The 25349-nt window shown below is 46.6% G+C and overlaps 1 protein-coding gene across 1 annotated transcript; it reads right to left on the bottom strand.

The window, feature by feature from the left end:
- Positions 1 to 295: 295 nt before the first annotated feature.
- LOC132336290 (T-box-containing protein TBX6L) lies at positions 296 to 24162 on the bottom strand. Its single transcript, XM_059863624.1, has 10 exons — positions 23579 to 24162; positions 12654 to 12980; positions 8431 to 8575; positions 7332 to 7434; positions 6724 to 6888; positions 6270 to 6416; positions 5696 to 5766; positions 4823 to 4914; positions 4314 to 4506; positions 296 to 3748 (listed from the first exon to the last, which is right to left on the bottom strand). The coding sequence occupies exons 2-10, from the start codon at positions 12667 to 12669 to the stop codon at positions 3322 to 3324; spliced, it is 1359 nt and encodes a 452-aa protein (XP_059719607.1). The 5' UTR covers positions 12670 to 12980; positions 23579 to 24162; the 3' UTR covers positions 296 to 3321.
- Between the last annotated feature and the right edge of the window lie 1187 nt (positions 24163 to 25349).

Below are 25349 nucleotides of genomic sequence, written 5' to 3'. Positions count from 1 at the left end.
TGCAGCACCTGGACATTAGAAAAGCTCTTAGTGAAACCAGCTGGAAGTTGTTTCTGAAGAGCCAGCGCAGGTCCAAGTGCAGAGGCCACCGCCTGCGGGCCGGGCGGCCTCGCCGTGTCCCCACAGGGCTGTGGGCAGAGCTGGGAGCTCGCTGTGCCAGGGAACTGCCGAGCCTGCAGCTGCCTGGTCAAGAACCGCAGCATCGGCAAGAAAGCGTTTTTCTGCCATTCCCATCTGCATTGAAACAGTGTCCGACAAGGCTTAAGGCTGCAAAAACCAGTAGGAGAAACCAAAATAAATCAAGATCTTTATTTTCCCATAGGAAATTTACCTAGATCCCATTTATAGTCCATTTGCCCTCCTCCTTATGTAACTTCTCTGCAGGAGAGGAGCAGAAAACACAGAGAAAATAAACAATTTGCTGCAAAGAACTGGTGCAAGAGCCTGACTCACATCTAGCAGTGTGAGCAGATAACCTGAGGCTCGCTGAACACACTGTGGAGAACAATGAATGCTGAATTCAACAGCGTGTCATGCAAGTACAAACTGGCCCCAGGTAACATGACTAAAGCACAGCACGTTGTGCTTAAGAAAGATGCACAAAACCTACACTTTTGAGTTTATTTTATTAGTCTTAATGGCCTGACTTCCACATGTCTTATTTCCTTTTCAGAGGCATTACATTATCTCACATGCGTGCAAAACCAGCATTTCAGTCGAGCTCATACAGGCTTGAAATGCCACAGCTGAAGAAAACAAGCCAGTGGGAGCTGCACAGGGAGGGGGCGGGAGCAGAGTCCAGAGCACACCTACAGGCAAAATCTCCCAAGGCTTCCCGAACAAGCCGAGCGCAGTCTCTAATCAGAGAGAAAGGATAGGTACTTCTGCAAGCCGGATGATTCACTGGAGAAGGGCGAGCAGTCCTGTTGCAACAGAAGGCTGATGAGTAATTGATGGCTCGTCCTAGGCACAAAGCCGAGTCTTTTACCCCAGCGCAGAGCCGTCTGCCAAACCAGCTCTACCGACAGGCCCAGGGGGCAGCAGCACCTGCACTGCTACTGCAGAGGTTTGAAAGAAACGGCACTGCACTCGTATTTTCACAGGAATTCCCCAGTGCTGCCCAGCTGTCCTCAGTTACTCATGCAAACTGCAGCTTTTCATCCTCATTAGCGCTCTGTGACAGGGAAACACATCCCAGCTACCAAGATAAAGAAACAGATCCAACCAGGTAGCCTGTGGGGGATTCATTCTTTCTCACTCTCTCTCTCTCTCTCCCCCTCTCTCCCGCTCTCTCTCAAGTGGGCATGCTGCTGGCAGCGATCCCATGCACAAAGTACCCCCTCGGTGTCCCTGCACATGGTGCTCAAGGCACTCACTCACCTCCCCGGCCATTCTGTTCCTCTCATTTCCAAGATAGGAAGGACAGTAGCAAAATTAACTACTAATGGCCAGAGACAGCCTTTTACAGCTGACCTGCCTTCACACAGCTGGCATTTGGACAGCAGGAAATCATGATATTTTAGCATTAACAAAGGCCTGCTCCACATTTTGTTTCCCCAGCCGGATTTCTTTTTAAGAGAGTTGCTCACATCCACGTGTGTCACGCACAGCAGGTACAAATCACTACTGGCCAGGGTGCCATCAGAAAGGAGGCTCACAGGGCATTATGTACATGTACTGTGGCAAAGTCTGACCTTTATTTCAATGCTGTACCTCCTCAAATCCTGGGAAGCCCAGGAGAAGTAATCAGCTGCTCTGTACATATCATAATTGTGGTACAAAAGCAGTTTGCAATATACAATTTAAATAAGAAAACAGTCATTGTAGCTGAGCCCACGAATTTACAGGGCTGCTTTTCACAGTAATTTTAACAATAACAACATGGCTCAACATCCCTACGCTATGCAAATGCACAGTGAGGAGCTGGTGCCCCAAAAACCTGGTGCACAGCCTTTCCTAGTGTCCCTGCACAGGTCTGCTCCGAGATAACATCTTGCTACACACACACACTCACCCTCTCACACGTGTGTGCACACAGAGAACCACCTGGCACACAGGCTAAGTGACACACCTCGGTGCCTGCTGACGGCTGCAGGTCACACAGCAGCTATTAGTGTGACAGGAAAACATTCCCTAAATAACACCTAGGAGCATGTCTATCCTCCCTGAGAAGCAATGATTCTGTGTCACCAAGTCCCCAGTGCCAGGGCCATCTGCACTTGGGCAAACAGGGAGGGCCTCCCCCTTCTAAGAGGAAGATGAAAAGGATCCCTGATTGCATGGCAGTGCACAGACTGCTCCTGCCCAGGATGGGACCACAGAGGAGGGAGGTGGAACCACTCTGATAACTCAATATGGACAGATCCCTGCAGACTCCCAAACAGGTGAGATAACTTCACACTCACAGAGCAGTGCAGGAACCACAGCTATAAATGATAATCTCCAGGGGTGGCAGGGAGCGGGAGGAGTAAGTTCACAGTGGAAAATTTCCTTTCCCTCTAAAGGAAGAGGCTGGAGTGACACAGAGCACTGCTGTTCATGGCCCTGCTTCTGACAACCTTGGAAAGCCCCAGAGGAGCCCCCCACATTCCGTGAACCACGTCCCTCCACCTCCACAGAATGAAGAGTGTTTCACTGACCTCGAATCTAGGGCTGGCAGAGGAGGGATGGACACGGGGACAGGAAGACACCACACACAGCCTCGCTGCTACTTCTCCTGCATGGAACAAACTCTCCCCCTGCTGTGCTCCAGATACACCTTGTTGTGCATTTTACTCTCATCTGCTACTGAAAGAAAGGCAAGACTCTAGCTTTACTTTGACTACACTGACTGAGGAAGCTGCTCAGAGTTCACCAGGATTGCTTGCTTTGCTTGCCTTTGCAATGTTTTCTACAGCTTTCTGGCCACGTGGATGGCTTACTGGAATTCCTCAGCCCCTATCTCCTTGTACCAAGTCCCAGGAGGAAGGGATGTTGGAAAACGCCAAATGCAAGGTGCCAACACTGACTGCAAGTTCAGCAGCTCTTTAAATTCTGTTCTTGCAGACCTGTGGTTTCCTGCTCCTGCTGGGAAAAAAACCACTGCACAACACATTGAGCCTGATCCACAATGACATGGCTCTGGCAGCCACCAGTTCAACCACTGCTTGTGAAATATGGTGAGGGTTGTTGTGCAAGGACACAAGGAAGTGAAGGTGTCCCATGCTACTGCTTGCAGCAATACCTCTGCCTAGTGTAGGCAAAGCTTCACAAGTCCAACAGTAAATTCAATCTCATTTACAATTTTCTTTCAGTTTTTTCACTGGGAAGGGTCCTCTCAATTCACCAGCAAGCGTAGGGGAACAGAGGGTACTGGCTCCACTCTGCCATGGTGCCATGGGCATGTCCTGGAGTTCCTTGTGTGTTGTACTCCGTGGAGAAGGCCGAGTAGCTCATTGCCCTGTACTGGCTGTGGGAAGGCACCACCCACTGCCCCAGGCCCTGCTCGGTGCCATAGGGACTGTACATGGGGGCCCGCGCCCCGGCTTTCCCCACAGAGTCCAGAGCCATGTTCACCACTCCTGTGTAGTCCTGGGGAGGAGGCAGAGGTGGGGGCAGTGGGGGCAGGTTGGTGAAGCCCTCTGGGAGCTGTTTGGAGTCGTGCTCAGGCACCATGGCGAGATCCAAGGCGTGGCACCTTGCCCGGAAATCGTTCAAGGTTGCGGTGTCACGGCTGGGAAGCTGCTGGCTGTCCCCAGCTTCGTGGAACCTGGGCCCAAGGGCAGAGAGAAGAGCAAGTCAGACCTACCAGAGTGGAAAACCATGGAAAACCCACAAATATCCTCTGGGGAAAAGCAGGGCAAGCTCTTCCCCTTGCCTATTGCTTCATCTTACTGTTACTGTGGATTTTAGCCCAGGCCTCACTGTCACACAGAAAAATGAAATGCCAGAGAAGGTGAGTCCAGACAACCTTAGTTCAGGCTAAGTTCTAGTCTGGACTCACACCAATTTTGCAATGAGGAAGGAAAAATGACTGGAGTCCTCCAACACTTCCTCCAAAGGACAGGCAAGCTCTGTAGTACTCAGAGCTGGCTGGGAGAGCATTTTGGGACAGAGATGAGCATGCCCAGAACCACTGGGTTTGAACTAGAAGAGAAAGGCTATCTTTGGACCTATGTCCATGCTAATCTCCCATCTCTCAACCACATGTGCTCTCCAACAGAAAGGGATCCTCCCCCTATTCCCAGCTGGCAGTTTTTCTTAGGGAATGCCCAGCAGAAGAAGAGGAATCCCATCAGCTGAAGTGTGGCTTTGGAGCAGAAGGCAGCACTCACCGATATGTGTGGTAGGATGGTGTTGGCACCTGCTGCTCTCTGGCCAGAGCCTCCCTCTGGTCAGCAGGCACTGGCGAGGCTGCAGGGAAGGCCTGGCTGCTGTTCTGCTCCGAGCCCCAGAAGGGATATCCACTGCTCACCACCACAGGGTTACTCTCTTCCTTCACGTCTACATTCTCATCCTTCTCAAAATCTGACTCAAAGCAGGGAAAAGAAAGAATGGGAAAGAATGAGAAAGGGGAAGAGGGAGGCAAAGCTCACAATGGTCTGTTGGCAGTTGCAGTAATCACAGGGTGGTGGAAGGAAACACACAACCACCTGCTGCAGTCCTTCTGCCTTAAGGGAATATCCCCTTCCAGCTCCTTTCTGCCCAGATACTGTGGTGGTCAGTCCTGCCTGCCCTCTCTCCTTAGCTGTGCTACTGCAGCAGCATGAGCTGGAGCAAGGAATGATTTAGCTTGAATAACTTCCTGAATATCATTCTCTGGGTTTGCTGTGATCAATATTACCACGTTCCTCAGCAGCAGGCTCCTTTTCCTCAGGCAGCTTCCTCTTCTGGCTCTTGGCTGGACTGGGCTTCTGGCATTTGGCTCGTCCTTCCCTGGAAAGAAACAAGATGTGGGGGTAGCTTGGATGTAAGCTTTTTGCTTAGATATATAGGCAGGGATGCTATTAGGAGGAGAAAGAAAATCCATAGCATTTTTAGAATTTAAGTAAAAAAGAGTCAGTTTTGGCCTTTTTTCATCAGGAAATTTTTTTTTGAGGAGATTTTTTTTCAGGCATAAAATAACACAAAACAAAATCTCAGATATTTTTGTAACATTTTCTGCTTGAAAAAAAACTCCATTTTTTTCCTTCTCTATTGCCAGTCTGGGGTTGCAATTTAAGCTGGTTTTTTCAACTCATCCACTGGCTGCCCTCAGACCAAGCAGAAGATCTCACTGGTATTGGATCCATCTTCCCTCCTGCAGACAAAATCTCCCCCTGGAAGAGACATTTTTCCACCCACAGGAAAAGGAGTCAAGGGAGCCTCCAAATGTCACAATCAAGCTGATCTCCAAGAGACCAAATGGTCTGCTGTGGACTCCTGTTATCACTGCTATTCACATGTCAGACTCCAGTCTAGCTCCAATGTGCAAGAGAGTGCAGGTCTCAAATTTGTCACACCTCCCACATTTCTGTAGGAATCGTCACCTCCCACTCCCCAAGTCTCTTGAGAAGAGGCTGCACAGAGGGACATCACTCCCAGATACAGGGAAATGCAGTGTGCACAATGCAGCAGGCTCAGCAGAGCCGGCTGGTAGAGTTTTGTTCAAAGACCTTGGGTAAAATTCACAAGTGAACTCCAGCTAGAAACAAACTGAAATGAAAAGACAGTTTACCTTCGAGTGTTCTTCCCATGTTCACGGAAACCTTTAGCAAATGGATTGTTGTCAATCTTGAGCTTTGTAATCTTTAAATGAAAAGAACAAGACTCAACATCACAGTGACTGTTCCAAGACCTTCACCTTTATCACAAGATATTTATCACAAGAGATAAACTGTGTGAGGGTTTTGGACATAGCCTTGCCACAGTATCTCAGCTCTCCCAGCAACTCCCATCATGGATCAGGAACTGACCCACAGAGAGAAGTGACCCTGCCAGGGTCAGCAGGGATTTGGGTGGGATTCATCTGACTAGAGACATATACAGGGTAAGGATCTGTATCTGGACCTGCAGCCATACTTTTTACTGCATTTGGAGTTCTGTGTCACTGACAGTGCAGTCAGTACCATCAAAGTGCATGACTCATCACAGAGGAGATGTTTTCCACAGGAACCACAATGTTCCTATTTCTTCCCACTGTTCACCACAGGTGCCCAGGATGAGCAGACAGGAAGGAGCCACCTTCCTCTACAGGAATTTTACAGCCAGCATTTCACAGCGTGCTCAGAAGCAGAGCCTGCACACCATACCTGCTCATTCTGGTAGGCAGTGACAGAGGTGAAGACAGTCTCAGGGAAGCTGAACACCTGGAAGATGCTCCAGCGGACACTGAAGAGGTCGTCGGCCTGCACGATGTGGAAGCGTGGCTTGTAACGGTGCATGGAGTGCAGGATGATCTAGGACACACAAGGGACAAGGTTTCCATGTGCCACCACTGCAGATCCCCTGTGCAGACTCCCAGGACACCCATTTCCAAGCAGGGACTCCTGCTGGGATTGGTGTCTCCAGCAAGCCCCTGCAGTGGCAGCACAGACCTGTGCCTTCCCTGGCAGGGAGCTAAGGGGGCACAAGGGCTAAGCTGAGGGAGGAAGAGAGGGCACTTGGATACATTGTAACTTCTACATCATCTAATTTCTCGAAAATCCTGCTTTTTCCCACAAAGTTCATCTACAATGAATTCCAAGAGAGCACAGCACAACATACATGCCCATGTTGATCCAGAGTGTTGTTAGTGAGCTTCAGTTTTTGGAAGGAGACAGGTTCTTTCATCCAATGGCTGCCAGGAGCTGGGGAATCTGGGTGGACATAGGTGCGACAAGGGAGCTGGGGCTCTGCTTTTCCAGCAACTTCCCACTGATCTTTATTCCACTGTGAAGGGAAAGACAGAAATCTGGAGCTCAAAACAAATGGTTTCAGTACAGAAAAGGCCCAGCAAGTTTGCTTCACTGTCAATTCAGTGCACTCCTCCGAAGCACAAGTAGCAGACTCTCTCTTATGAGCCATGATCATGTTACCAAATCAGCTCCAAGTTTAGGCCTCATTTTTCCTTCCTTTCTCCCTATGGCTGCCAGAAAAGTCTGACATTAATCATGATTAAAACTGTACTGCTTACAATGAAAATTAGGTACCTTTCCAGCTGCTCCCCAAGCAAAACTGACAAATAACTCCAGAGAGACATAAAATCCATCAATTACTTCTGAACTTTGTCCAAAGAGAATTTATTTATCAGTGTGACAAGTGAAGCATAAAGATTAATCTATTTCAAACAAAGATGAAAGAACAGAATAAATTCTGTTATTTAAAGTACTTACCTTGTACCTGAAGTTATCCATTGGCACAAAATCTACCAGCATGAGGTACTTGGCATACGGGATTAAGCCAGAGACTTTGATTTTGCATTGAGGAAACATTCGTCTGAGAGAGAAATGAAAAATAGAGTATAATGGTTTCTCTGAATAGTGGCTGTTAATGATCAAGAAGCATATCACATTTACTCACTACTGTGCAAAGCCCTGTGAGGAGTATTCCTCCAGCCAGCCACTGACCATTTGTCCATCTCATTGATGGACTCTTTAGTCCTCTGGGTTTAGATGGGATAGACACTAAAAGGGCAGCAGTCACTGAGGGCCTGACACTGTTTCAGCTTTTGTTCTTCCAATTCCTCTAACACACCAGTGGGAAACTTGAAAGGAACTATTTGGAGGCTGTACGTAGTTCCTGGCCTGCTGCAGCCCTCACAGCCCCGGAGGATGGATTAAACCTGAGCGTGGGCAGAAGACGTGCTCTCATCTAAGAGCACACCCAGCTTTCTATTCCCATACTCCCTGCCACTACTTTTAACTTCTGACTCTGCAAAAAGGCTTTGACAGCTACCTCCCTACCCAAAGGGATTATTCTAGCTCACAGCAGCTTTGACACAATACTTTACAGCTTCACAATTCCATCTTCTTTCACTGCAAGCTCCATAATACATGACTCATTTATACTTCAGTGGAGTCTGCACACACAGATCTTTAAGAGTCTGGGCCATATTCTTGTCTGCAAACACAGACTCAAACCCAAACATTTACTGCTCAACTGCTGCTGCCTGTGACCCAGGCAAAGGGAGCCCAGGGCACTTCCAGAGCAACCTCAAAGTGACAGGAAGAACACCAGTGTTAAGTGGTGAGATAAGGCTACAGGAGTTTTCTCAGCACATCAGCCCCACAAGTGACCTTTTGCACTTCACAGTTTGGACTTCTATGACATCCTGAAAGTGCAATTCTTCTGCCAGGATCAGGAGCATCTGCATTACTGGCTACAAAAGCAGTTTAAGGGCCACCATTCAAAAAACTATCACGATCACCCTGCGACTTTGCCAACAGCTTGGAGGGGTGTGGTGTGTGTGGTCAGCTGTCTTGTGCCCCTTACCTGCCAGATTTGGTGATGATCATCTCAGTTCCTATCTGGTGAAACTTCATCCAGAGCCCCATGTCCTCGAGGGTGACCACGATGGAGCTCTGCGGGAAGGGCTCCAGGCTGGGGGAAGGAAGGGCCTCACACGGCGCTTTCACGTCTGGAGGGAGAAAAGAGACAGTGATTGCAGACAGACAGGAGGGGAACTGACCCTGCTCTGGGCAGTCTGTGCCACTACAAACCTCCTAAAAACTGTTCCTTTCCTTCAAAGGATTTCTGTTACTTAGTAGGCTCAGAGGTAGGGAGCCTTTCCCAACAGGTTTGGTTTTAGCTGGTAGGTCCTTTTGTAAGATCTATGTGTTGTACCAAACCAGCCTAAATTCCAGTGTTACAAAACCCATGCTGGCAGGGAGCCACAATCCCCTGTGCTGGTATGATCAGGGTTACACAAAACACTTCATCAAGAGAATACAGTGAAAGCTGAAAGGACTGGAAGGATTTTAAGTGCACCAGTGGCTAATAGGGCAAAATGACAAGGAGATGGTAGCAGAGGTGAAAAATGCCCCCAGAAGACAAAGATGAGACAGACAGGAGCCCTAAATGTAAGTGAAGGCAAGAAAAGGAGGTGACAGGGAAAGAAAGACCATGAACAGACTATATTCTGAGAGGAGAATGGCTGCTCTGAACTGGAAGTGGAGCTGGGCACCACTGAGGAGCCTCTGAGAGGGGTGGAAGGTTTTCTTCAGTAACACACCATGGCAGTGCTGCAATCTGCCTGCTCTTCCTCTTGGAGGCACTGGACCAACTGTGGGCCTGGGGAAGAGGAAAGGGAAACCATTCTGCAGGAACTGCCTCTGGTGTCAATGGCACCAATCACCTCTGCACAGCTATTTGGATTAAAAACCTCCTTAAAACCCCCAGCAGGAGCTCTCAGCAATATTGTAAGGCAGGCAAGATTGCTGCTGCCCTGCTGAAAAGCCCGGTTCCATTTTAGGTCAGAATGCGACCCAGTACAGCTCTGGTGGGCTGAGCTCAGACCCAGCAGGGTTTAAGGACACTGCCCTGAGGAGGGGTGAGGAGCCTGCTCAGCAGGGCAGCACAGGAGCTGGGCTGTCCCCTCTGAGTGGTGCATTAGCAGCCAGGCACAGCTATTTGTTTAAAGAGCAGATTTTTCTGCCTCTCAGCCTGATCAGATCTTATTTAGAGCATAGCAGAAAAAAAGGAATTTTTACCTTGTTACAGCTTTCCTGAGTAATGCATTCAAAAGAGTATTCACAAAAAGTAGACAACTATTTTCAGAGAAATTAGCTTTTTTCACAAAGGGACATCTTTCCACCAAAACAACCCAATACTACTCTAAGTAGTTCTTCCCTCAGGATTAAGAAGTAGAAAACATTAAAATGTAATTTTGTCTGTTTGTAGAGGTCTTTAGGCATTTAAAAAAAAAATCCTCTACTCTTTTTTCTGCTTTGATCCAACATTAATGAACTGGCCAAGAAGTGACACCTAGTTTGCTCACCAAGATTAGCCTGTTAACATCTTCTTACGAAAGCTTCCCCCATATCCTCTTGCAAAGACATGAAAGCTGCCATGAGACGATGCATTTGGTAGCTCAGTGCAGCACATGTATCAAAAGGAGTTACAATAAAATTGGGCTGATTTCCCACAGGAGCCATCCAGTCACAAATAAATGCAAACAGGTTTTGATTAGCTAGACAGATGCTCACTCCTTCCCCAAATGAATTTTCAAATTAACATTTCTTTAAGCAAATTCCAGTGCCATTAAAAGAGACTACAAGAAAGCAGATCTCAGGAGTCTTTAGTGAGGGGAGATTTCCAATGAAGTCGAGAGGAACTGAAGTGAAAGGAGTTCAACACTGAATTAAAAATCAAAGGCGGATGTTCTAATCTGGTTTTTACCATGAGTCCACAATGCACCTGTAGGAGCACAATGCTGCAGGAGACAGGGACAATAAATGCTGCAGCTGAGGTTTGAAAATGCAGTTAATGCCTTTCACCGTGCAGGTTTGTGTGCACAGGCTGAGGCTGAAAAGCAGGACAGGATCAGTCTGCATGAGGACTGGAGCCCAGCAATGGTGTGAGCTGGGGAATGGATCCACTCAGCTGCTGTCAGCTTGGGCAGGACCCTGCAGTGATGGGTCTGTTTGTAGGATTCTGCTTGGATTTTTGTTCCCCTCCTAGTTTGTGCCTGTGTAACTGATGGCAGGGCTCATGCACTCACCCTCCCACAAAAATGCCTGAGTGTTGGAACTATGGCACAGAGAGGTTGGGGCAGAGTGTCCAAGCACTGAGTGGAACTTGTGAGAGCTGGACTTCTATGGTTTCCTCTTCTGTGCAACTTGGTTTTCAAACCATTATTATCTGAAAGAGATTTAAACCTTTTCCAGCAGTTCTAGTTTTACTTTTTAAAAAATATTCCTACTATCTTTGTGTTGCTAACAGCATATGTTGCCTGTTCAAAAACATGTTCTTTATGTCCAGATGAGGTTGAAAGGGAGGAAGCTGCTATGGTGAAGGAACTGAAAATAAAGAGATCTCTAATCTATTCTGTGCTTGATTTCAAGGTCCTTATACCAATAGGAGTAGCTTGTGCTACAGTTTCTGTATCTAGAATGAGCAGTACGTATCTTTTTGTCATCTTGGGGACAGAAAGGAAAGAAGGAGAAATGTGAGACAATTTAGTAGTTTTAGGAGGAAGATCTCTGGATAGAAGATGCTGGAGTGCAATTGCTTCACCTAAAGCAGTTCCTCAGTTAACTTTCCCTTTCTGAGACAATGTTAAAATGTCAGAAAATTTGTTGCAGCCTTCCCAAAAATGTATAGGATAGGGTTTGCAATACTGGGAAAACTCCAATAAGGGAAAAAGCTACACTAAAATCAGTTATTACATTTGTTGCTGTTACCTTCCAAGTGAAGCCCAACACTCTCAGCTATCCAGCCTCCACCAGGGAGGGACACACATCAATATACAAAGCTTTCTAATAAATTCATCTTGCAAACAAGCAAAAAAACCCTCCCATGTTCTCTGATCTTCTCAATGTCAGCAGAAACACCCCAACCCTCTGGAGGGAGCCTCATTTCTCAGACCCCGAGAGTTTTTTAGCAATAACAAAAGTATGATGTTTTACAAATGCAACAGCTTCATCTCCCAGATGCATCCAGTCCTCACCTGGAACATTTCTGCGGTAGGGGGTCATACACAGAAGCAACCCAGTAAGAAAATGAGCTGAATACTGCAATATTTGGGATCTTTGACATGAAAAATCCATAATTCAGTCTGCTTATCTTTTCATTGCTGTTCTTTTGTTTTTCAGCTTAAAATTCAAGTGGCAGAAATCATGATGAATCAGATCAACACAGCAGGGACTGAAAAAACCCCAAACAGCAGCAAAGGTGGAAATCATCTAAATCACTGCACATGTATTTTGCTCATGAATGAGACAACATCTTGCAGGGGAAGAACAAGGAAGCTGAGATTGCACAGTCACTTCTGATGTGCCTCTGATAAACTGGGCCAGGTTTTCTTTCTGATGTAGAGTAAAACCCCAGAGTAAATGTAGGGTTCAGCTGCACTGATAAATACAGCACCTCTTGGCTGGCCCTTAGTGTCCCAAGGCGTCTCTGTCCTTGTGCGCAATCCAATCGTGCTCCACTGAGGAGAGATTAACAGCATGCTAAGAGATGGACTGAAGGAAAACATAATGAAACCCCAAGGAAATCACAAAAATCCTGTGCTGGGCGTGAACCTGGAATGAGTCAGCTATGCCTGCTTGGGGTTCATGCTTTCAAAGGACACAGGAAATTGGAAAAAAAAACCCAAAACCAGAGAGTTTGTATCAGAATTGTTATTAAAAATATTACAAGTATTTCCAAACTTTCTGAGGCCTTCAAACTGAAGAACCCAGTGCTTTGCAGACAATACACAAACACCTCCAGCCTTCAGCTGAAGGGTCACACTGCACAGGGTGATGTGGGTAAAGGAATTTTGGGGACAATTGTGAGCAAACCCTTTAAAAAGATCTTCTAAGGCTCTCAAAAAAACACTCAAATGCACAATTTTCCATCTACTCCCATGAAAAAAACCCAGTTTTTAAATCCTCTCCAGCCCTGTGCACTCTTCTAAGACGCTGGTAAGGCCTTCAGGAGCACTTGCTCCCTTTCTGGCCTGAGTCTAGGATCTTTCCATGCAGTAGAAAGGGAAGGAGTCCTGCACTTACCTGGTAAAGCTTGCATTTTTCCATGTACTGTGATGTCGAGGAGCTTGCAGGGCCAAGAGAGCCACCAGAGTTCTTACAAGGGGAGCCAAAATAGTCCAGTTCCAAAGCAGGTCTGATTTCCTGAAGCAAGCACAAGCCCTTCCTTCCGAGATCCAGTGTCAAGAGTGAGCGGGGTGAGGATGGGACTCCAAACACAGCTAGCCAAGGTGAGTTCCTGTTTTATGGAGGCTAATGAGCAGGGAGGAGCTTCCCGCCAGGGTTGTCCCCTTGCGAGCCTTTGATGTCCAAAGGGACAAAGAGAGGAAGGATCTGCAGCAATGGCTGGGGCTAGGGGAAGAAAATCAAAGAGAATTAACATGGCTTTGACATACAGGAAACCCTACAGGGGAAATGCACCTTGATTTACTGCTAACGCACTTTTAAACAAATAGAGACAAGACTGAAAACATCAGTTCAGGACTTGGCTACAAAATATAAAAACAAATCCCTTAAACAGCAAGCAGGGATAATTTCTCTTTGGCTATTCCATGGGCTTGTGATGATTCTCATCTTCAGCACACAGAATCATTCTACTCCTGATTTCTGGTATCAGAATCAGGGTGGCATCCAGCTCCTTCCTTCCCAAGGGGGTGATTACCAGTCTGTGTAAAGTTTGCTCTCCCCACTGGAATGCTGCAGCAACACATCCCTTCAGCCACTGATCCCTTCTCCAACAACGTGAATGTGAACAGCAATGAACACATTCGATGGTATAACCTCACTCATCTGCCCAGTTTCTGCATTCCCAGCCTTCAGCTGCACTTCCTTTCCAGGAGGATCAGGCACTGAGGTTATGCCTTGCTCAAGGCACTGCTCTTACCCAGGGAAGGCTGAGCAGAAATCGAAGGGCTTGAGCATTTTCCCTTAATTAGTTTATTCTGCAAGTGTGACCATTAGCTTTTGTGCTTATAAGTGCTTACAAGTGCTAAGAGACAGCAATCAAGGCTCAAGCTCCAGGGCCCAAGACAGGCACTGCACCTCCTGAGGAAGGGGGTTCTGTGCACTCACACACACAAATGGCTGTACTAACATTTACAGGACTAACACGGTCAAAAAGTGGAGGTCAAAAGCAGGATATCACTCTGAACAGGCCAGGGCTGGGTCCTGCACAGCAAATTTAAGAGCTCTGTTCATTACAAAGAACTTGCTATAAGGCTGCATCTCTTTCACTGCCTAGACTTATTCCAAATAAAACAAATGTTTTTTTTGTATTTTGTCAGTGATGTTACTGGGACATTTGATCTGACATACAAAAAACAAATTTTGAATTTATCTAGTGAGTTTCGACACCCAAACAACAAGCCTTCAGTTCTGTTTTTACTGCCTTTTGGAGCAGGCAATGCAAGGCCATGCCGAGAGGACAAAAGAGCTTAATCAGAGCAGGGACTGACTCTCTTCCAGGGGTATACTGAATTTTAGGCATCCCAGTGCTAGCCAGGGAAAAAAAAAGCCATTGCTTAGTGTGGCAAGGAAGAATGTTTTAAAGAAAATGGTTGGAGAATTTGGGAAGTCCTCAGGAGGATTTTATAGCAGGAGATGGTGGCTCCTGGCACCTCTGCAGAACCACATCCAGCCTTGCTGGCATCCCTTTTAAACCACTGGCTAACACAGAAGACTACAGGCCTTTCTCCCTCAGGGGACCTGGAGACATCCAGAGCTGTGGAGTCTCAGCATACTGAGGAGAGGAATACCATGTGGTAGAGAAATGTCAACTTGTGGCTCAAATGGAAATTATTTATTAAATATGGGGAGGAATAAATCAGAAGGGAAAAGGTCAGCTGAAATGGTATGAAGGTCAGATCTCTGCTTGGGCTTGCACAGCCACTACCAGACACAAACAAAATAGGATGCAGAAATGCTTTTTTGTTCTGCTACAGAAGGAAAGCCAGCATTGCATCTGCTCCCCCCTCCATGTCCTGCTTTCCTAATGCTAGTATTTTAATTGTAGAAAGCGGAAAAAGACAACCATAATCAGAATCTGAAAAGGAAAAATAGAACAAAAATTGGGTCAGATTCAAGCTAGCAGCGAGATGAATCAACATCCCACACAGTCAGAAACTGCACAACAGCAGCAGCAGCTCTGGGAATTTCAGACTTCACCTGACAGGAGCGTGGGATGTGTATCATGACTTACTGCTGCTTCCACAAAGGCTAGGAGCTGGTCTCCTGCTGCCACTTCATTTGCACACTGTGTATCAGCATGTCTGGGGAACGGCACATTTGCTGCAAGCACTCAAATCCTTTTGGCTTCTCCCAGCTGATTGATGGGGAAGGTGGAGCCATTAATTACCCATGACTAGTTAACAATCAGCTTTCTCCCAGCCATTCTGGTTGCACTGGAAATGTTTTAAAAGTGAAAAAAAAAAAGTGAGTTTGTTACTATTGCTGGAAAGCATGGCTAATAGGAGCAATCCCCAGGAAATTCATCCGTAGCAAAGGGGGAATTTAGCACATTACCCTCATCTGTCCATCCATGGAGAGCCCTCAGGCAGTTTGATGGGAAGTCGGAGGTGACTGTGCTGGTGCCTAACAATTCACCGGCAAATTGAAGGCTGAGGGTATGGAAAGGGATGGGAGAGAGTGGATGTGACACGTGTCAGTGACATACAGGGCTCTGCTCTGAGCCCATTTCAGCAGCTGAGCCCAGCTCTAACAGCAGGCTCTGCCCAGTGCTGAAGGGATGAGCTAGGGCAGAGGGAGGGCATGTGTGATGACAAAAGCACAGGCCAGGAGTTTTGCTTTGCATCTCTTTGAGAAGCTGATTAGAAAGAAACATTCCCCTCTGGCTTTTGTAGTAAGGCAAATGTTTTCTGGCATTTCTCCCACCTTCGGTGAAGGTTTAACCCTTCGTGCTCAGCAGGACCCTGCAGGGAGCTGCTTTGTACACAAGCTCTCCAGCACAGTGATATCCTGCCACTGCAGCCTGGGGCTCCCAGGCTGCTGGAGAACAGAGAAGGGGTGAGGCTTTGGCTAAGGGGGCTGGAGTGGCACTGCCACTTCTGCCCAGGCAGAGTTCCCAAGGGAGTATTCTGCCCTGAGAGCAAGCTCCAAGTTACTGCCTGGGAGCCAGCTGAAATGTAAAAGCCATCTTCCAAAAGAACCTGCCTTGGATTATTGCTCGTGGCTGCAGTAGGCAGTAGCCAGCCCCCAGCTATCCCTCTGTGAGGAAGTGCTGCCATGTCAGCTTGAACAAACTGGGCTAGAGCAAGGCTGCCTTGTCTGCCTGGACCTGCACAAGCAGGGAAGGACAACATGCAGCAGTACAAGCTGCATCTAAGAGATCCTTCCCTCTGAAGGGTGAGGAAAGCCTTCCTGCCATTTAAATGGGACTCACTCAGCCCATTCCCACCTGGCACTCAGAGGCTACAGCCCCAGAGCATCTTGGCAACTCTTTGTGAAGGATCCTGTGCCATCTGCATGGAATGAGTACTGGAAAGTGAAAAGACAGCATGTCATCAACAGGGCTCAAAATAAAACAGATAGCTCTACACTGATACCTACTTACTTTCATGCTTCATTAAAAACATGAAGTGGTCTCTGATTCTCCAGAATCCACAAACTCCCTCCTTAAATCCAGGCTCAGCTCACTATGAAGCAAATGCAGCCTGATTTATGTACACGGAGCCATGGGGAAAAGCTGAGTTTTTCCAGAGAAAAAGCCTGATGAAACTCTTGCTCCTACAGCTGTGCCAGCATGTGACTCCTTGTCCTTGTTAGTGCCTGACACCTCACCCAGAAAATAGGAAATACAAATGCAGAGCTGGCCAGGACAGAGCTGCTGAGCTCTGGCAGCACAAGCACAGCCTGAACTTGGGCAGCTCTCTGAGCAAGTCTCTGTGGGCGGCTACAGGAATGGTAAAAGCCTGCAGAGTGTTTTGAGAGCCTCTGAAGAAGTGGTACATATCTCCTATCATGCTGCAGCACAAGAAACAGTTCCTACCCAGCTCCTTACAGCAGCTGACATAGCACAGCATTTTCTTCTGATGCAGGGAAATGGCACCTTTTCCCCTTCTTTTTATGGTTTTGATTATTTTTTCCCTGACAAAAGCTATCTGGTGTCCTCAGGTACATTACAGGTGTCATGCAGACCTTCCTACCCAGGGACAATGCAGGGCACCCCACAGAAGGCAGATCTCTGTGGGGCTGCAAACCCCATACTGAGCCCCAAACTGCACCACCCCCAGATTCTCCCCGTGCTCTCAAGAGTGCAAAAATGACATTTGGCAAAGCAAAGCAGATGGGTTTGGAGAGGGCCTGTTGGTAACATCTCCACGCTAATTCACCACAGGCTCCCAGGACAGAGGCTCGGAGAGCTGTGGGGACGGGTCACAGGCCACAGGGCAGCTGTGACACGATCTTCTCTGGAGGGGAACCTGGGAAAGCAGCTCAGGTAGACAAAAAGTCGTACATTACAAGCTTGAAAGAAGACTTTTCCTTTTGCGGTTTGTGGATTGAGGTTCTCGGGCCGCAGAGCTGAAGCGGCTCCCTCCCTCACACGCCGGGCCCGCTCCCAGCGCCCCCTCAGCGCGGCACCAGAAGGGAAACGCTTAGCGGCCACTTAACACTGCGGCCCGGGGCTGGCCTCAAAGGCCGCACTCCAGAGTCAAATGCAAAATATGTCTGTCTAGAGCCCTTTCAAGTTCTCACAGAGCCCTGATGTCGGGTGCACTGTTTTCCTGTCAGCCCATTGTGTGTCCCAGACAGAGCTCAGCGCTCTGTCCCGCTCAAATCCACAAAAAGAACCCGCAGAAAGGAGCCGCAGGCGCAGGAGAGCTCTGCGGGCAGCTCGGCAAAGGGAGCGAGCACACGGGCAAGCACTGCCCTGACAGCCAGCCCTGCACCCTTCACACCCCACCTGCCCTCACAGCCAGCCCTGCACCCTTCAGCCCACACCTGCCCTCACAGCCAGCCCTGCACCCTTCACCCCACACCTGCCCTCACTGCTGCCTCCATCCTTCTCCCCACATCTGCCCTCACAGCCCTGCATCCTTCCCTCCACACTCCCAGCCCTGCCTGCACACGGGCAAGCACTGCCCTCACAGCCCTGCATCCTTCCTCCTACACCTGCACTCCCAGCACTGCCCCCCCCCCATCCCTGCATCCTTTTAAACAAATAGAGACAAGACTGAAAACATCAGTTCAGGACTTGGCTACAAAATATAAAAACAAATCCCTTAAACAGCAAGCAGGGATAATTTCTCTTTGGCTATTCCATGGGCTTGTGATGATTCTCATCTTCAGCACACAGAATCATTCTACTCCTGATTTCTGGTATCAGAATCAGGGTGGCATCCAGCTCCTTCCTTCCCAAGGGGGTGATTACCAGTCTGTGTAAAGTTTGCTCTCCCCACTGGAATGCTGCAGCAACACATCCCTTCAGCCACTGATCCCTTCTCCAACAACGTGAATGTGAACAGCAATGAACACATTCGATGGTATAACCTCACTCATCTGCCCAGTTTCTGCATTCCCAGCCTTCAGCTGCACTTCCTTTCCAGGAGGATCAGGCATTGCTCTTACCCAGGGAAGGCTGAGCAGAAATCGAAGGGCTTGAGCATTTTCCCTTAATTAGTTTATTTTAATAATGCACTGCATGCATTATTAGAATGAACTAATTAAGGGAAGATTACTGCCCTCCCAGCCCTGCATCCTTCTCCCCACACCTGCCCTCCCAGCCCTGCTCTCAGCCACAAGGAGCAGCCTGACTAAACAGGCAGCAAGTAACTCCAGCTTAACAGCCATCTATGAACACTTCTATGTTTGCACACATGTGCACACACTCATATGCAAAGAGAAGCATCATGCAGACCTTAAAAACTGCTGGCAGTTGAATTGAGACCAGACAAAAGCCCTGAGCAGAATGGACTCTGCTGAGCAGAAGCCCAGCAGGCAGCTCTGCAGCAATCTGTTAAAAAGCTGATGTTTCCAGAAAAAAAAGCAGCAGCTCAAACCCAGAAGATTTTATCTAAACTTCATGGATTTTCAAGACTACCTTGGTTTCCACAAAAGATTATTTTTGTTGTGATCAGGCATTGGTAAAGCCATGAAACCAACAGGTAAAAAAACCAGACTTCAGTCATGCACGTTACTTTGTTGGGCAAAGACAGGTCTCTTCTGTCATGTGGAAGTTTCCACAAACTGTTCGTCACAGTCAGGTTCTAATCAAACCAGGAATCAACAAACATGTATAATTCCTCATCAGAGGATCTACCTTAAGAGCAAATTAATATTGTTAAGATTGAAAGTGTTTGGAATTTAAAAAGAAAAACTGCAGTGAGCTCTACAGAGCTGTGTAGAGCTCAGTTCCTCCAACATCACTACTGACTCTAAAGAACTTTCTGGGGAAGTTAATTATCATTACCAGAAATCATGACAAGAGAACAATTAAACCATACACAGCAGATTTTGATTCAGAGCAATTACAATAAATCACATTTCATTTTACTCAGATTTTATTACTGCGTATTTATTTTCCTTTTGTAGTATTAGTTATAATTTCTTCAAAAAAGAACTATAAACACTTATACAGCCATAGGATACATACAACTGCACATCCAGCAGCAAGGGAACTAAGACACAGGATGTCTAACTGACCTGTAGAGTCTGAGCTGAGCTTTACAGGACCTCCCAAAAATAAAATGAACAGACAGACTCATGCAGCACATGCTGCAAGATGCTTCTGAAAACTGATATAGGGCATTATGGTGGGACATACATCATCTGCAGCCAGGTCTGAAGTCAGTAACAAAGAGCTGAAAATACACATGGATTTTAAGCAGAAAGCCCTTGGATAAACTCTGAGCTGTACTTTTTCTCACCCAACTTGTTCTTCACCTCACAGAAAAATGATATTTGGGTCCATAATAACAATACTCAGGTAAGACCCCTTCAACACCACTGATATAGAAAAAAGCACCTGTCAGATTTCATGGATTCCTCAAGTCAGCACTGGGATGTGGCTGCCATAGGTGGACATGAACTGACACAATCAAACACAGCTGCCACCTCTCCTTGCACTCCCTCATCTCTCCAGATTTTTTTCCTTCATTCTTCCCATGGTGAAATTCCTCATGCTCACTCTTTGTGGCAGGCAGGGGCTGGGTACAGACTGCGGGCAGATCACAGCCCAGCTCCCTCCCCCTCCCCAGCAGATTGTGAAGTGTTTATGGCCTGGCTCTTATGGCTCTAGAGGTGCTGAATGGCCTTTTCCCCCCTCGAGTCTCAGCTCCTGATGGGCAGCTACAGACCAACTTTTAGCGGGTTTGGTCCGTAGTTGTGGATTTTATTGCCCAGTTTGTCTCTTCAGCTCACATTTGTAAGCTCCAGAGTAGATTTTTCCCTGGGTAACACTCTGCAGCTCAAAGAACTCCTCTTGTTTTTATTACATCCTTAGTGATTAAAGGGATATTTAAACCTCACAATGTTCCCTGCTGTGAATATAAAAGCCTAGCATCATTTCAGATAGATGTGCTTAGAAAAATAAATTAAAAATTAGCCCTACTATATGGAACAAATGCTTCTAAGTGGTTAAGAACATCAGACACCTGAATGGTTTAAATATATGGGATGCAATTCCTTGAGAATCCAAGGGATGACACATGGCTTTGTCCTGTCAGAACAGTTACACAGAGAAGCTTTCCTTGGAAGCAGGATAACAGAGGTGAGCAATGAGTGTGAGTGAGGTGTGCAATGAGTGCATTAGGCTGAAAATACTGGATTTTATCTACTTAGGCATAAATGACTTAGATTTCTTCTCCTCTCTAACCCTGCAAACATCAATACATTTAATAGGTGCCACTCTTAAAAACACAAACTTTGCATTTGGGAGGCAAAACTGTTTTTAAATGGCTGCCACTTCACAGCCTGGCCTGTGCCTGCCAACCAAACAGATACAAACAATGCAATGTAAATTCAACAGAAATATTTATAAATTCTGCTCAGAAAAGTGCTGGGGAGCGTGCAGGAGGAAATCAAAGTCAGGTTTGGGAGCAAGCATTCCTGTGAGCACAGATCAGATGGTTATCAATACTGAGGTCACTGCTTCTGCCACCCTCCAATACTGGAGTTACTGCTTTAAGTTTTAAGCTACTGCTGGGCTCAGGCTTGGTGAGCTGAGCCTGCCTGAGATGGAGATTTGGATTCACCACCAAGGGCCTTCAATTCCAAATAACTGCTGACAGTGTAGAGAGAACTTACCAGACTTGGAGGGTTTGTGCTCTGCAGGACAGGAGTTACAAGTCACAGCAGCAGTCAGGGAGGCCTGGCTTAGATTATCAGAAACCTGAAGCAAATATTTGAAATCCAAGTCCATACATGGTCCCCCAGAATGTCTTTCTGACTTTTTTGCCTTGTATTTCCTCTCCAAGATGGGGCTACTCCTTCTCTTCCCTTTGCACCCTACTCTGAAGAAGCTGTCCAAAGGAGGAATTGCTGTTCTGGAATTCCTCACCCGAGTCCCAGATTTTCCCTCAAGAGAAGATCACTTAACCTCCTGTTTGAACAGCCATGTTCAGCCATACCCACCAATAAAGACATGGTAATACTAAGGAGGTTCCATTACAGAGGTAATTTCTGGGGTTTTCTGCACTAGGTGTGATTTCATTTCCTTGCTGAAAATGAAACCACAAATATAACCAGAGGATACAAATGTGAAAATAGCATATAGCTGAGCAGGAAAAGTGGCAAGGCCTCTTTCTGTGAGCCTGCTGTCAAACAAACTGGCAAAACCACATGTAACTCTTATCACCTCATTATCAAAGCTACTGGGAACTGGAGGGAGACTGGATGAGGTGAACACCAGAAAAGATTAGAAGAGTTGAAGGAAAGCTTCCATGATTGATGGCCCTGTTCACAAGGAAGAAATGAACATGTCTGCAGGGTGTAAACATACAGATGACAGAGGAATTAATATTCTACAAAGGGATATAATTATCTTCATTAGTTGGGATGAAAATGAGAGAGAAGCAATTTGACTATCCAGGGAAAAGCACTGTGGCTGTGCAAGGGCAGCCTGTTTGCAGAGGAACAGACAAAGTCCTTCCTGTGTCAGGCTTTTAAAGGCTTTTTGCACACACCAGTGGCATTGCAGAGAGCAGTCCTGCCTTCATGTGAGCAGCAAAGGAGGCTCTGATGAATCTGCTCCTCTCTTATTCCTGTCATTCCTCAAATGAATCCAGGGGCCACATGGAAGAGTGGATGTTCTGCTGGCACATGACCAGGCTGCTTCCCAGTGGGATGGGACCTGGCTCACTGCCACACTGTGGTCACAGCACTGCACATGTCCTGTGGTTCTGCACACCATAATTCACAACAGGCCAGCCATGGACTCCCAAAGGAGGTGAGACTGCAACAAACACCACTGCCCTGGGAGGGCACTCCTCTTTGCACTCCAGGGCTTAGGGCAGAGTGAGGGGACAGGTGACAGCTTATTGAGCCACTGGTTACATCTCCCACAAAGTGCCTTGGGGTGACAGTGGAGATACACTAAAGCCACCAGCCATTGTGTTAGAGCTGGCAAAAGATTGATCCACTGATGAGAGAAGCATTTTCTCTGCAATTCTGAAGCACAACATTTATGAGCTGTTCTCTGGGCTTTCAGAGGGCCCTCAGGGGAGAGAAAAGAACTTCAGGTTACACAACCGTGCCCACTCTGTGCACTGAACTCCTGCACAGCAGTCATGGTTCACCAGGTCATTTTTGTGTGCTAACAAACTCCTGCCACAGGCAGCTCCTCCCCTTTTCCATCACAACTTTCTTTTCCATCCCTTGATAACCAAGAGCGGGCCATAAACAGAACATTCCCTGTGCTGAGAAGTCCTTTCCTTTGAGGAATCCAACCTAGGGCTGTTCTTGGAACAGACTGGGATGGACAATGCCTCCCTCTCCTCTGTCTCAGCCCTAATGCTCAGAGTGTCAGATGCAGCTCTGCAAACTGAAGTCCTTTTAACCAGAATTGAAATAATTCTGGTTGAGGCAGTGGGTATTTCTCATGGATTCTGGAGAGGAATATGCCCATCTTTGTCCAGTAAGGTCAGCCTTGAGACTGACTCCCCACCCTTCAATACCTGGGTTATGGTGTCTGATGAGTAGAAATACAGCAAACCCAACTCATTGTTTAAAGATGGCTTTAACCTTGCAGAGAAGTAAAACTCTCTGCCAACTAAAAGAAAGTTTTACTTTACTCTGCCAAGTAAAACTCTCAAGCCATCTTCACTGACTCTGTGACCCAGGGAGGCCCAAACTGCTTCTGTGCCACATCCCCCCATTAGTCAGCCCTGTCTTGCAGTAGGTGAGACAGTGCCAACAAATCTGCAGTGGGATTAGCACCATGAAAAGGTTTTCTAACAAGCCTGGCCTTACAACTTGTTTGCCATCCCCAAAGTTAAAACTGAAGCATGCATCTTATTCAGCAACACACCAAGGACATTCAAGACTCAGTCTGCTCCTGTTTGCAGAGACAAAAATTATGTCAATGGATGGAGATAGTGTGGGAGACAGTTATTCTTGAGCAACCTCTGCCCAAGCTGAAGGATCCTGGGTTTCCTGACAGCATTCTGCCCCAGCTCTTCCAGAAGGTTTCCTTCAGAAATGGAATTAGGCCCTTAAGAGAGCCAAAATGCTCTTTTAATTTAAATGAATTTACCAATCAGAGTTAATCTTAAATAAACCTCAATGTACTTATGCCAAACACTGTAAGATATTTTCTTCAGCAAACAAACCAGAATTCAGCAAAAATAAAAGCAGCAGAATCACTGCTCCCCACTCCAACATCATTCTCATCATAGCAGGCAAAATGCTAAATCTACATCAGTGTTTTGGCAGTGAGGAAATATTCTCTAAACAACAGTATCACAGCAGTAATGTCTTCTGCTTTGGAAATGTGTTACCTTGATGTTTATACAGCCACAGGAGCCCATTCAACAATGGCAATGTGTTAATTCCATTGACATTATCGCTCAAATTCAGTCACAGGGGCTGGAGAATTCTTTTTTTTACATGGCTCTTTCATCTAAAAGAGAATAAAGCAGGACATAATGGATGGTTAGTAACATATTGTTAAATGGTTACAAGACACAGGAAATTTCAGCCAGGGAATGGGAAAAACTGAAAAATCCAAGTAAGTCCTAATTAGAGCAGAGCCTTGGTTTTGCTACACTGCACTATGCCAATTTCTCAGCATTCAGAGCTAAGGACTCTCCAAAAAACTGAGCATGTTCTACTCTTACATGAGCAGACACTTTTTAGTCCTCTCCAGAACTCTGCTCATGGGAAGCTCTGAGTTATTTGGAGTTATTCACCATCACAAAAACTCAGTAACTTTGTGTTGCTCTCATTTAACTTAATTATGGGAGTGGTTCCTAGTGGATACTCATATTCAATCACTCAAGATTAAAAACCCCAGAGTTTTACCCTAAATTGGCTAGAAGATAAAATTATAAACAATTTATGACATATAAAAATGACCTAGATGTGAATTCATTTAGGGGAGGGGGACAGTTTTGGACAAGTATTTGATGGAGACAGAAAATGGAAGATAAACTGAAATCTCACCAGCCAGTGGGAAAGTTTTAAGGCAAAACTGAGTTCTTTTGACTCATGATTTAACCAATAAATCAATGGTGTTACCATAAATAGAAGCAGAAAGTGAATACTGACAAAACTCAGATACAGAACCCAGGAAGGATGAGCCAGCTTCAAGTCCATCTAATTCCAAACCTGTCTCCAGTTCTGCTGCTGCTGTTCTGAAAGCCACCAGGATCTCCTTGCTGGAGCAGTATCAGCCACTGGGGGATGATGGAGGAGAAAAGCTGTTAAAGAACATTATATTCCTAATAAACACTGCCTCAGGGATCACATGAAGGCAGGTGTCACTGAACAGAACTTCCACTAGTTGTTCTGCAGAGTTCCTCTATAGGCCATAGCCACCCTAATTTCAGAGAGAAGTAATTAGGGCTGAATTTTCTACCAGCAGAGATATTTCCACCTGTCCTCGGCCTTTTGCATTTTTCAGTGGTTAACTGTGAACTTTTGAGTTTGCATGAATTAAGGAAGTTAAGTCTATTTATTTTAAAGCAGCTATTTTCCATGGAAATTTTAGTTGTAGAAATACTTCATATCATTGAAGAAACTGTACCCATCAAAGGCCTGGGGTGACACAACCTGAGGCTGCCCTTTGCTGTCTCCACAGAAGTCAAGAGGAGCTGTTTATGTTTTGGTACCTTGTTGAATCAGGCACATCTTTAAGAGGAATCATTGTCCTCCTCCTCTCTCTCTTCCCAGGGGACATTCTGCACTTGGAAATAATATTTCTGTATTTTCATATTCTTTCCAGATGCTTTTCCACACGTGTTGCTAGTAGTGTTGTGTCTGTGCCTGAGCTGTAACTGGAACATGACCACACACCCAGCCTGGCCATTACCACTCTGTGTATTTCTGAGTTTCACTGACATTGCACCAAGCTCACCTTATTCAAAAGTAAAATGCAGCAGGAGTGCATTTAAGCACAGACTATTTATTCTCACACTTTGATGGAATTCTCAGTTACCTGAAGGTGAGCTCCCCAGTTTGAGGGTGACACCTTCAGACAGCAGCTGAGTTTTGCCCAGGGGTTGAGGCCCTGGTGTCTGGCTCTCAGCAGCTGCCCATGCACCTCCAGGG

This window comes from Haemorhous mexicanus, chromosome 19, assembly GCF_027477595.1.
Source record: "Haemorhous mexicanus isolate bHaeMex1 chromosome 19, bHaeMex1.pri, whole genome shotgun sequence".
NCBI lineage: Eukaryota > Metazoa > Chordata > Aves > Passeriformes > Fringillidae > Haemorhous > Haemorhous mexicanus.
The sequence above is the reverse complement of the archived record's forward strand: the minus strand, read 5'-3'. Positions and strand labels throughout refer to the sequence as shown.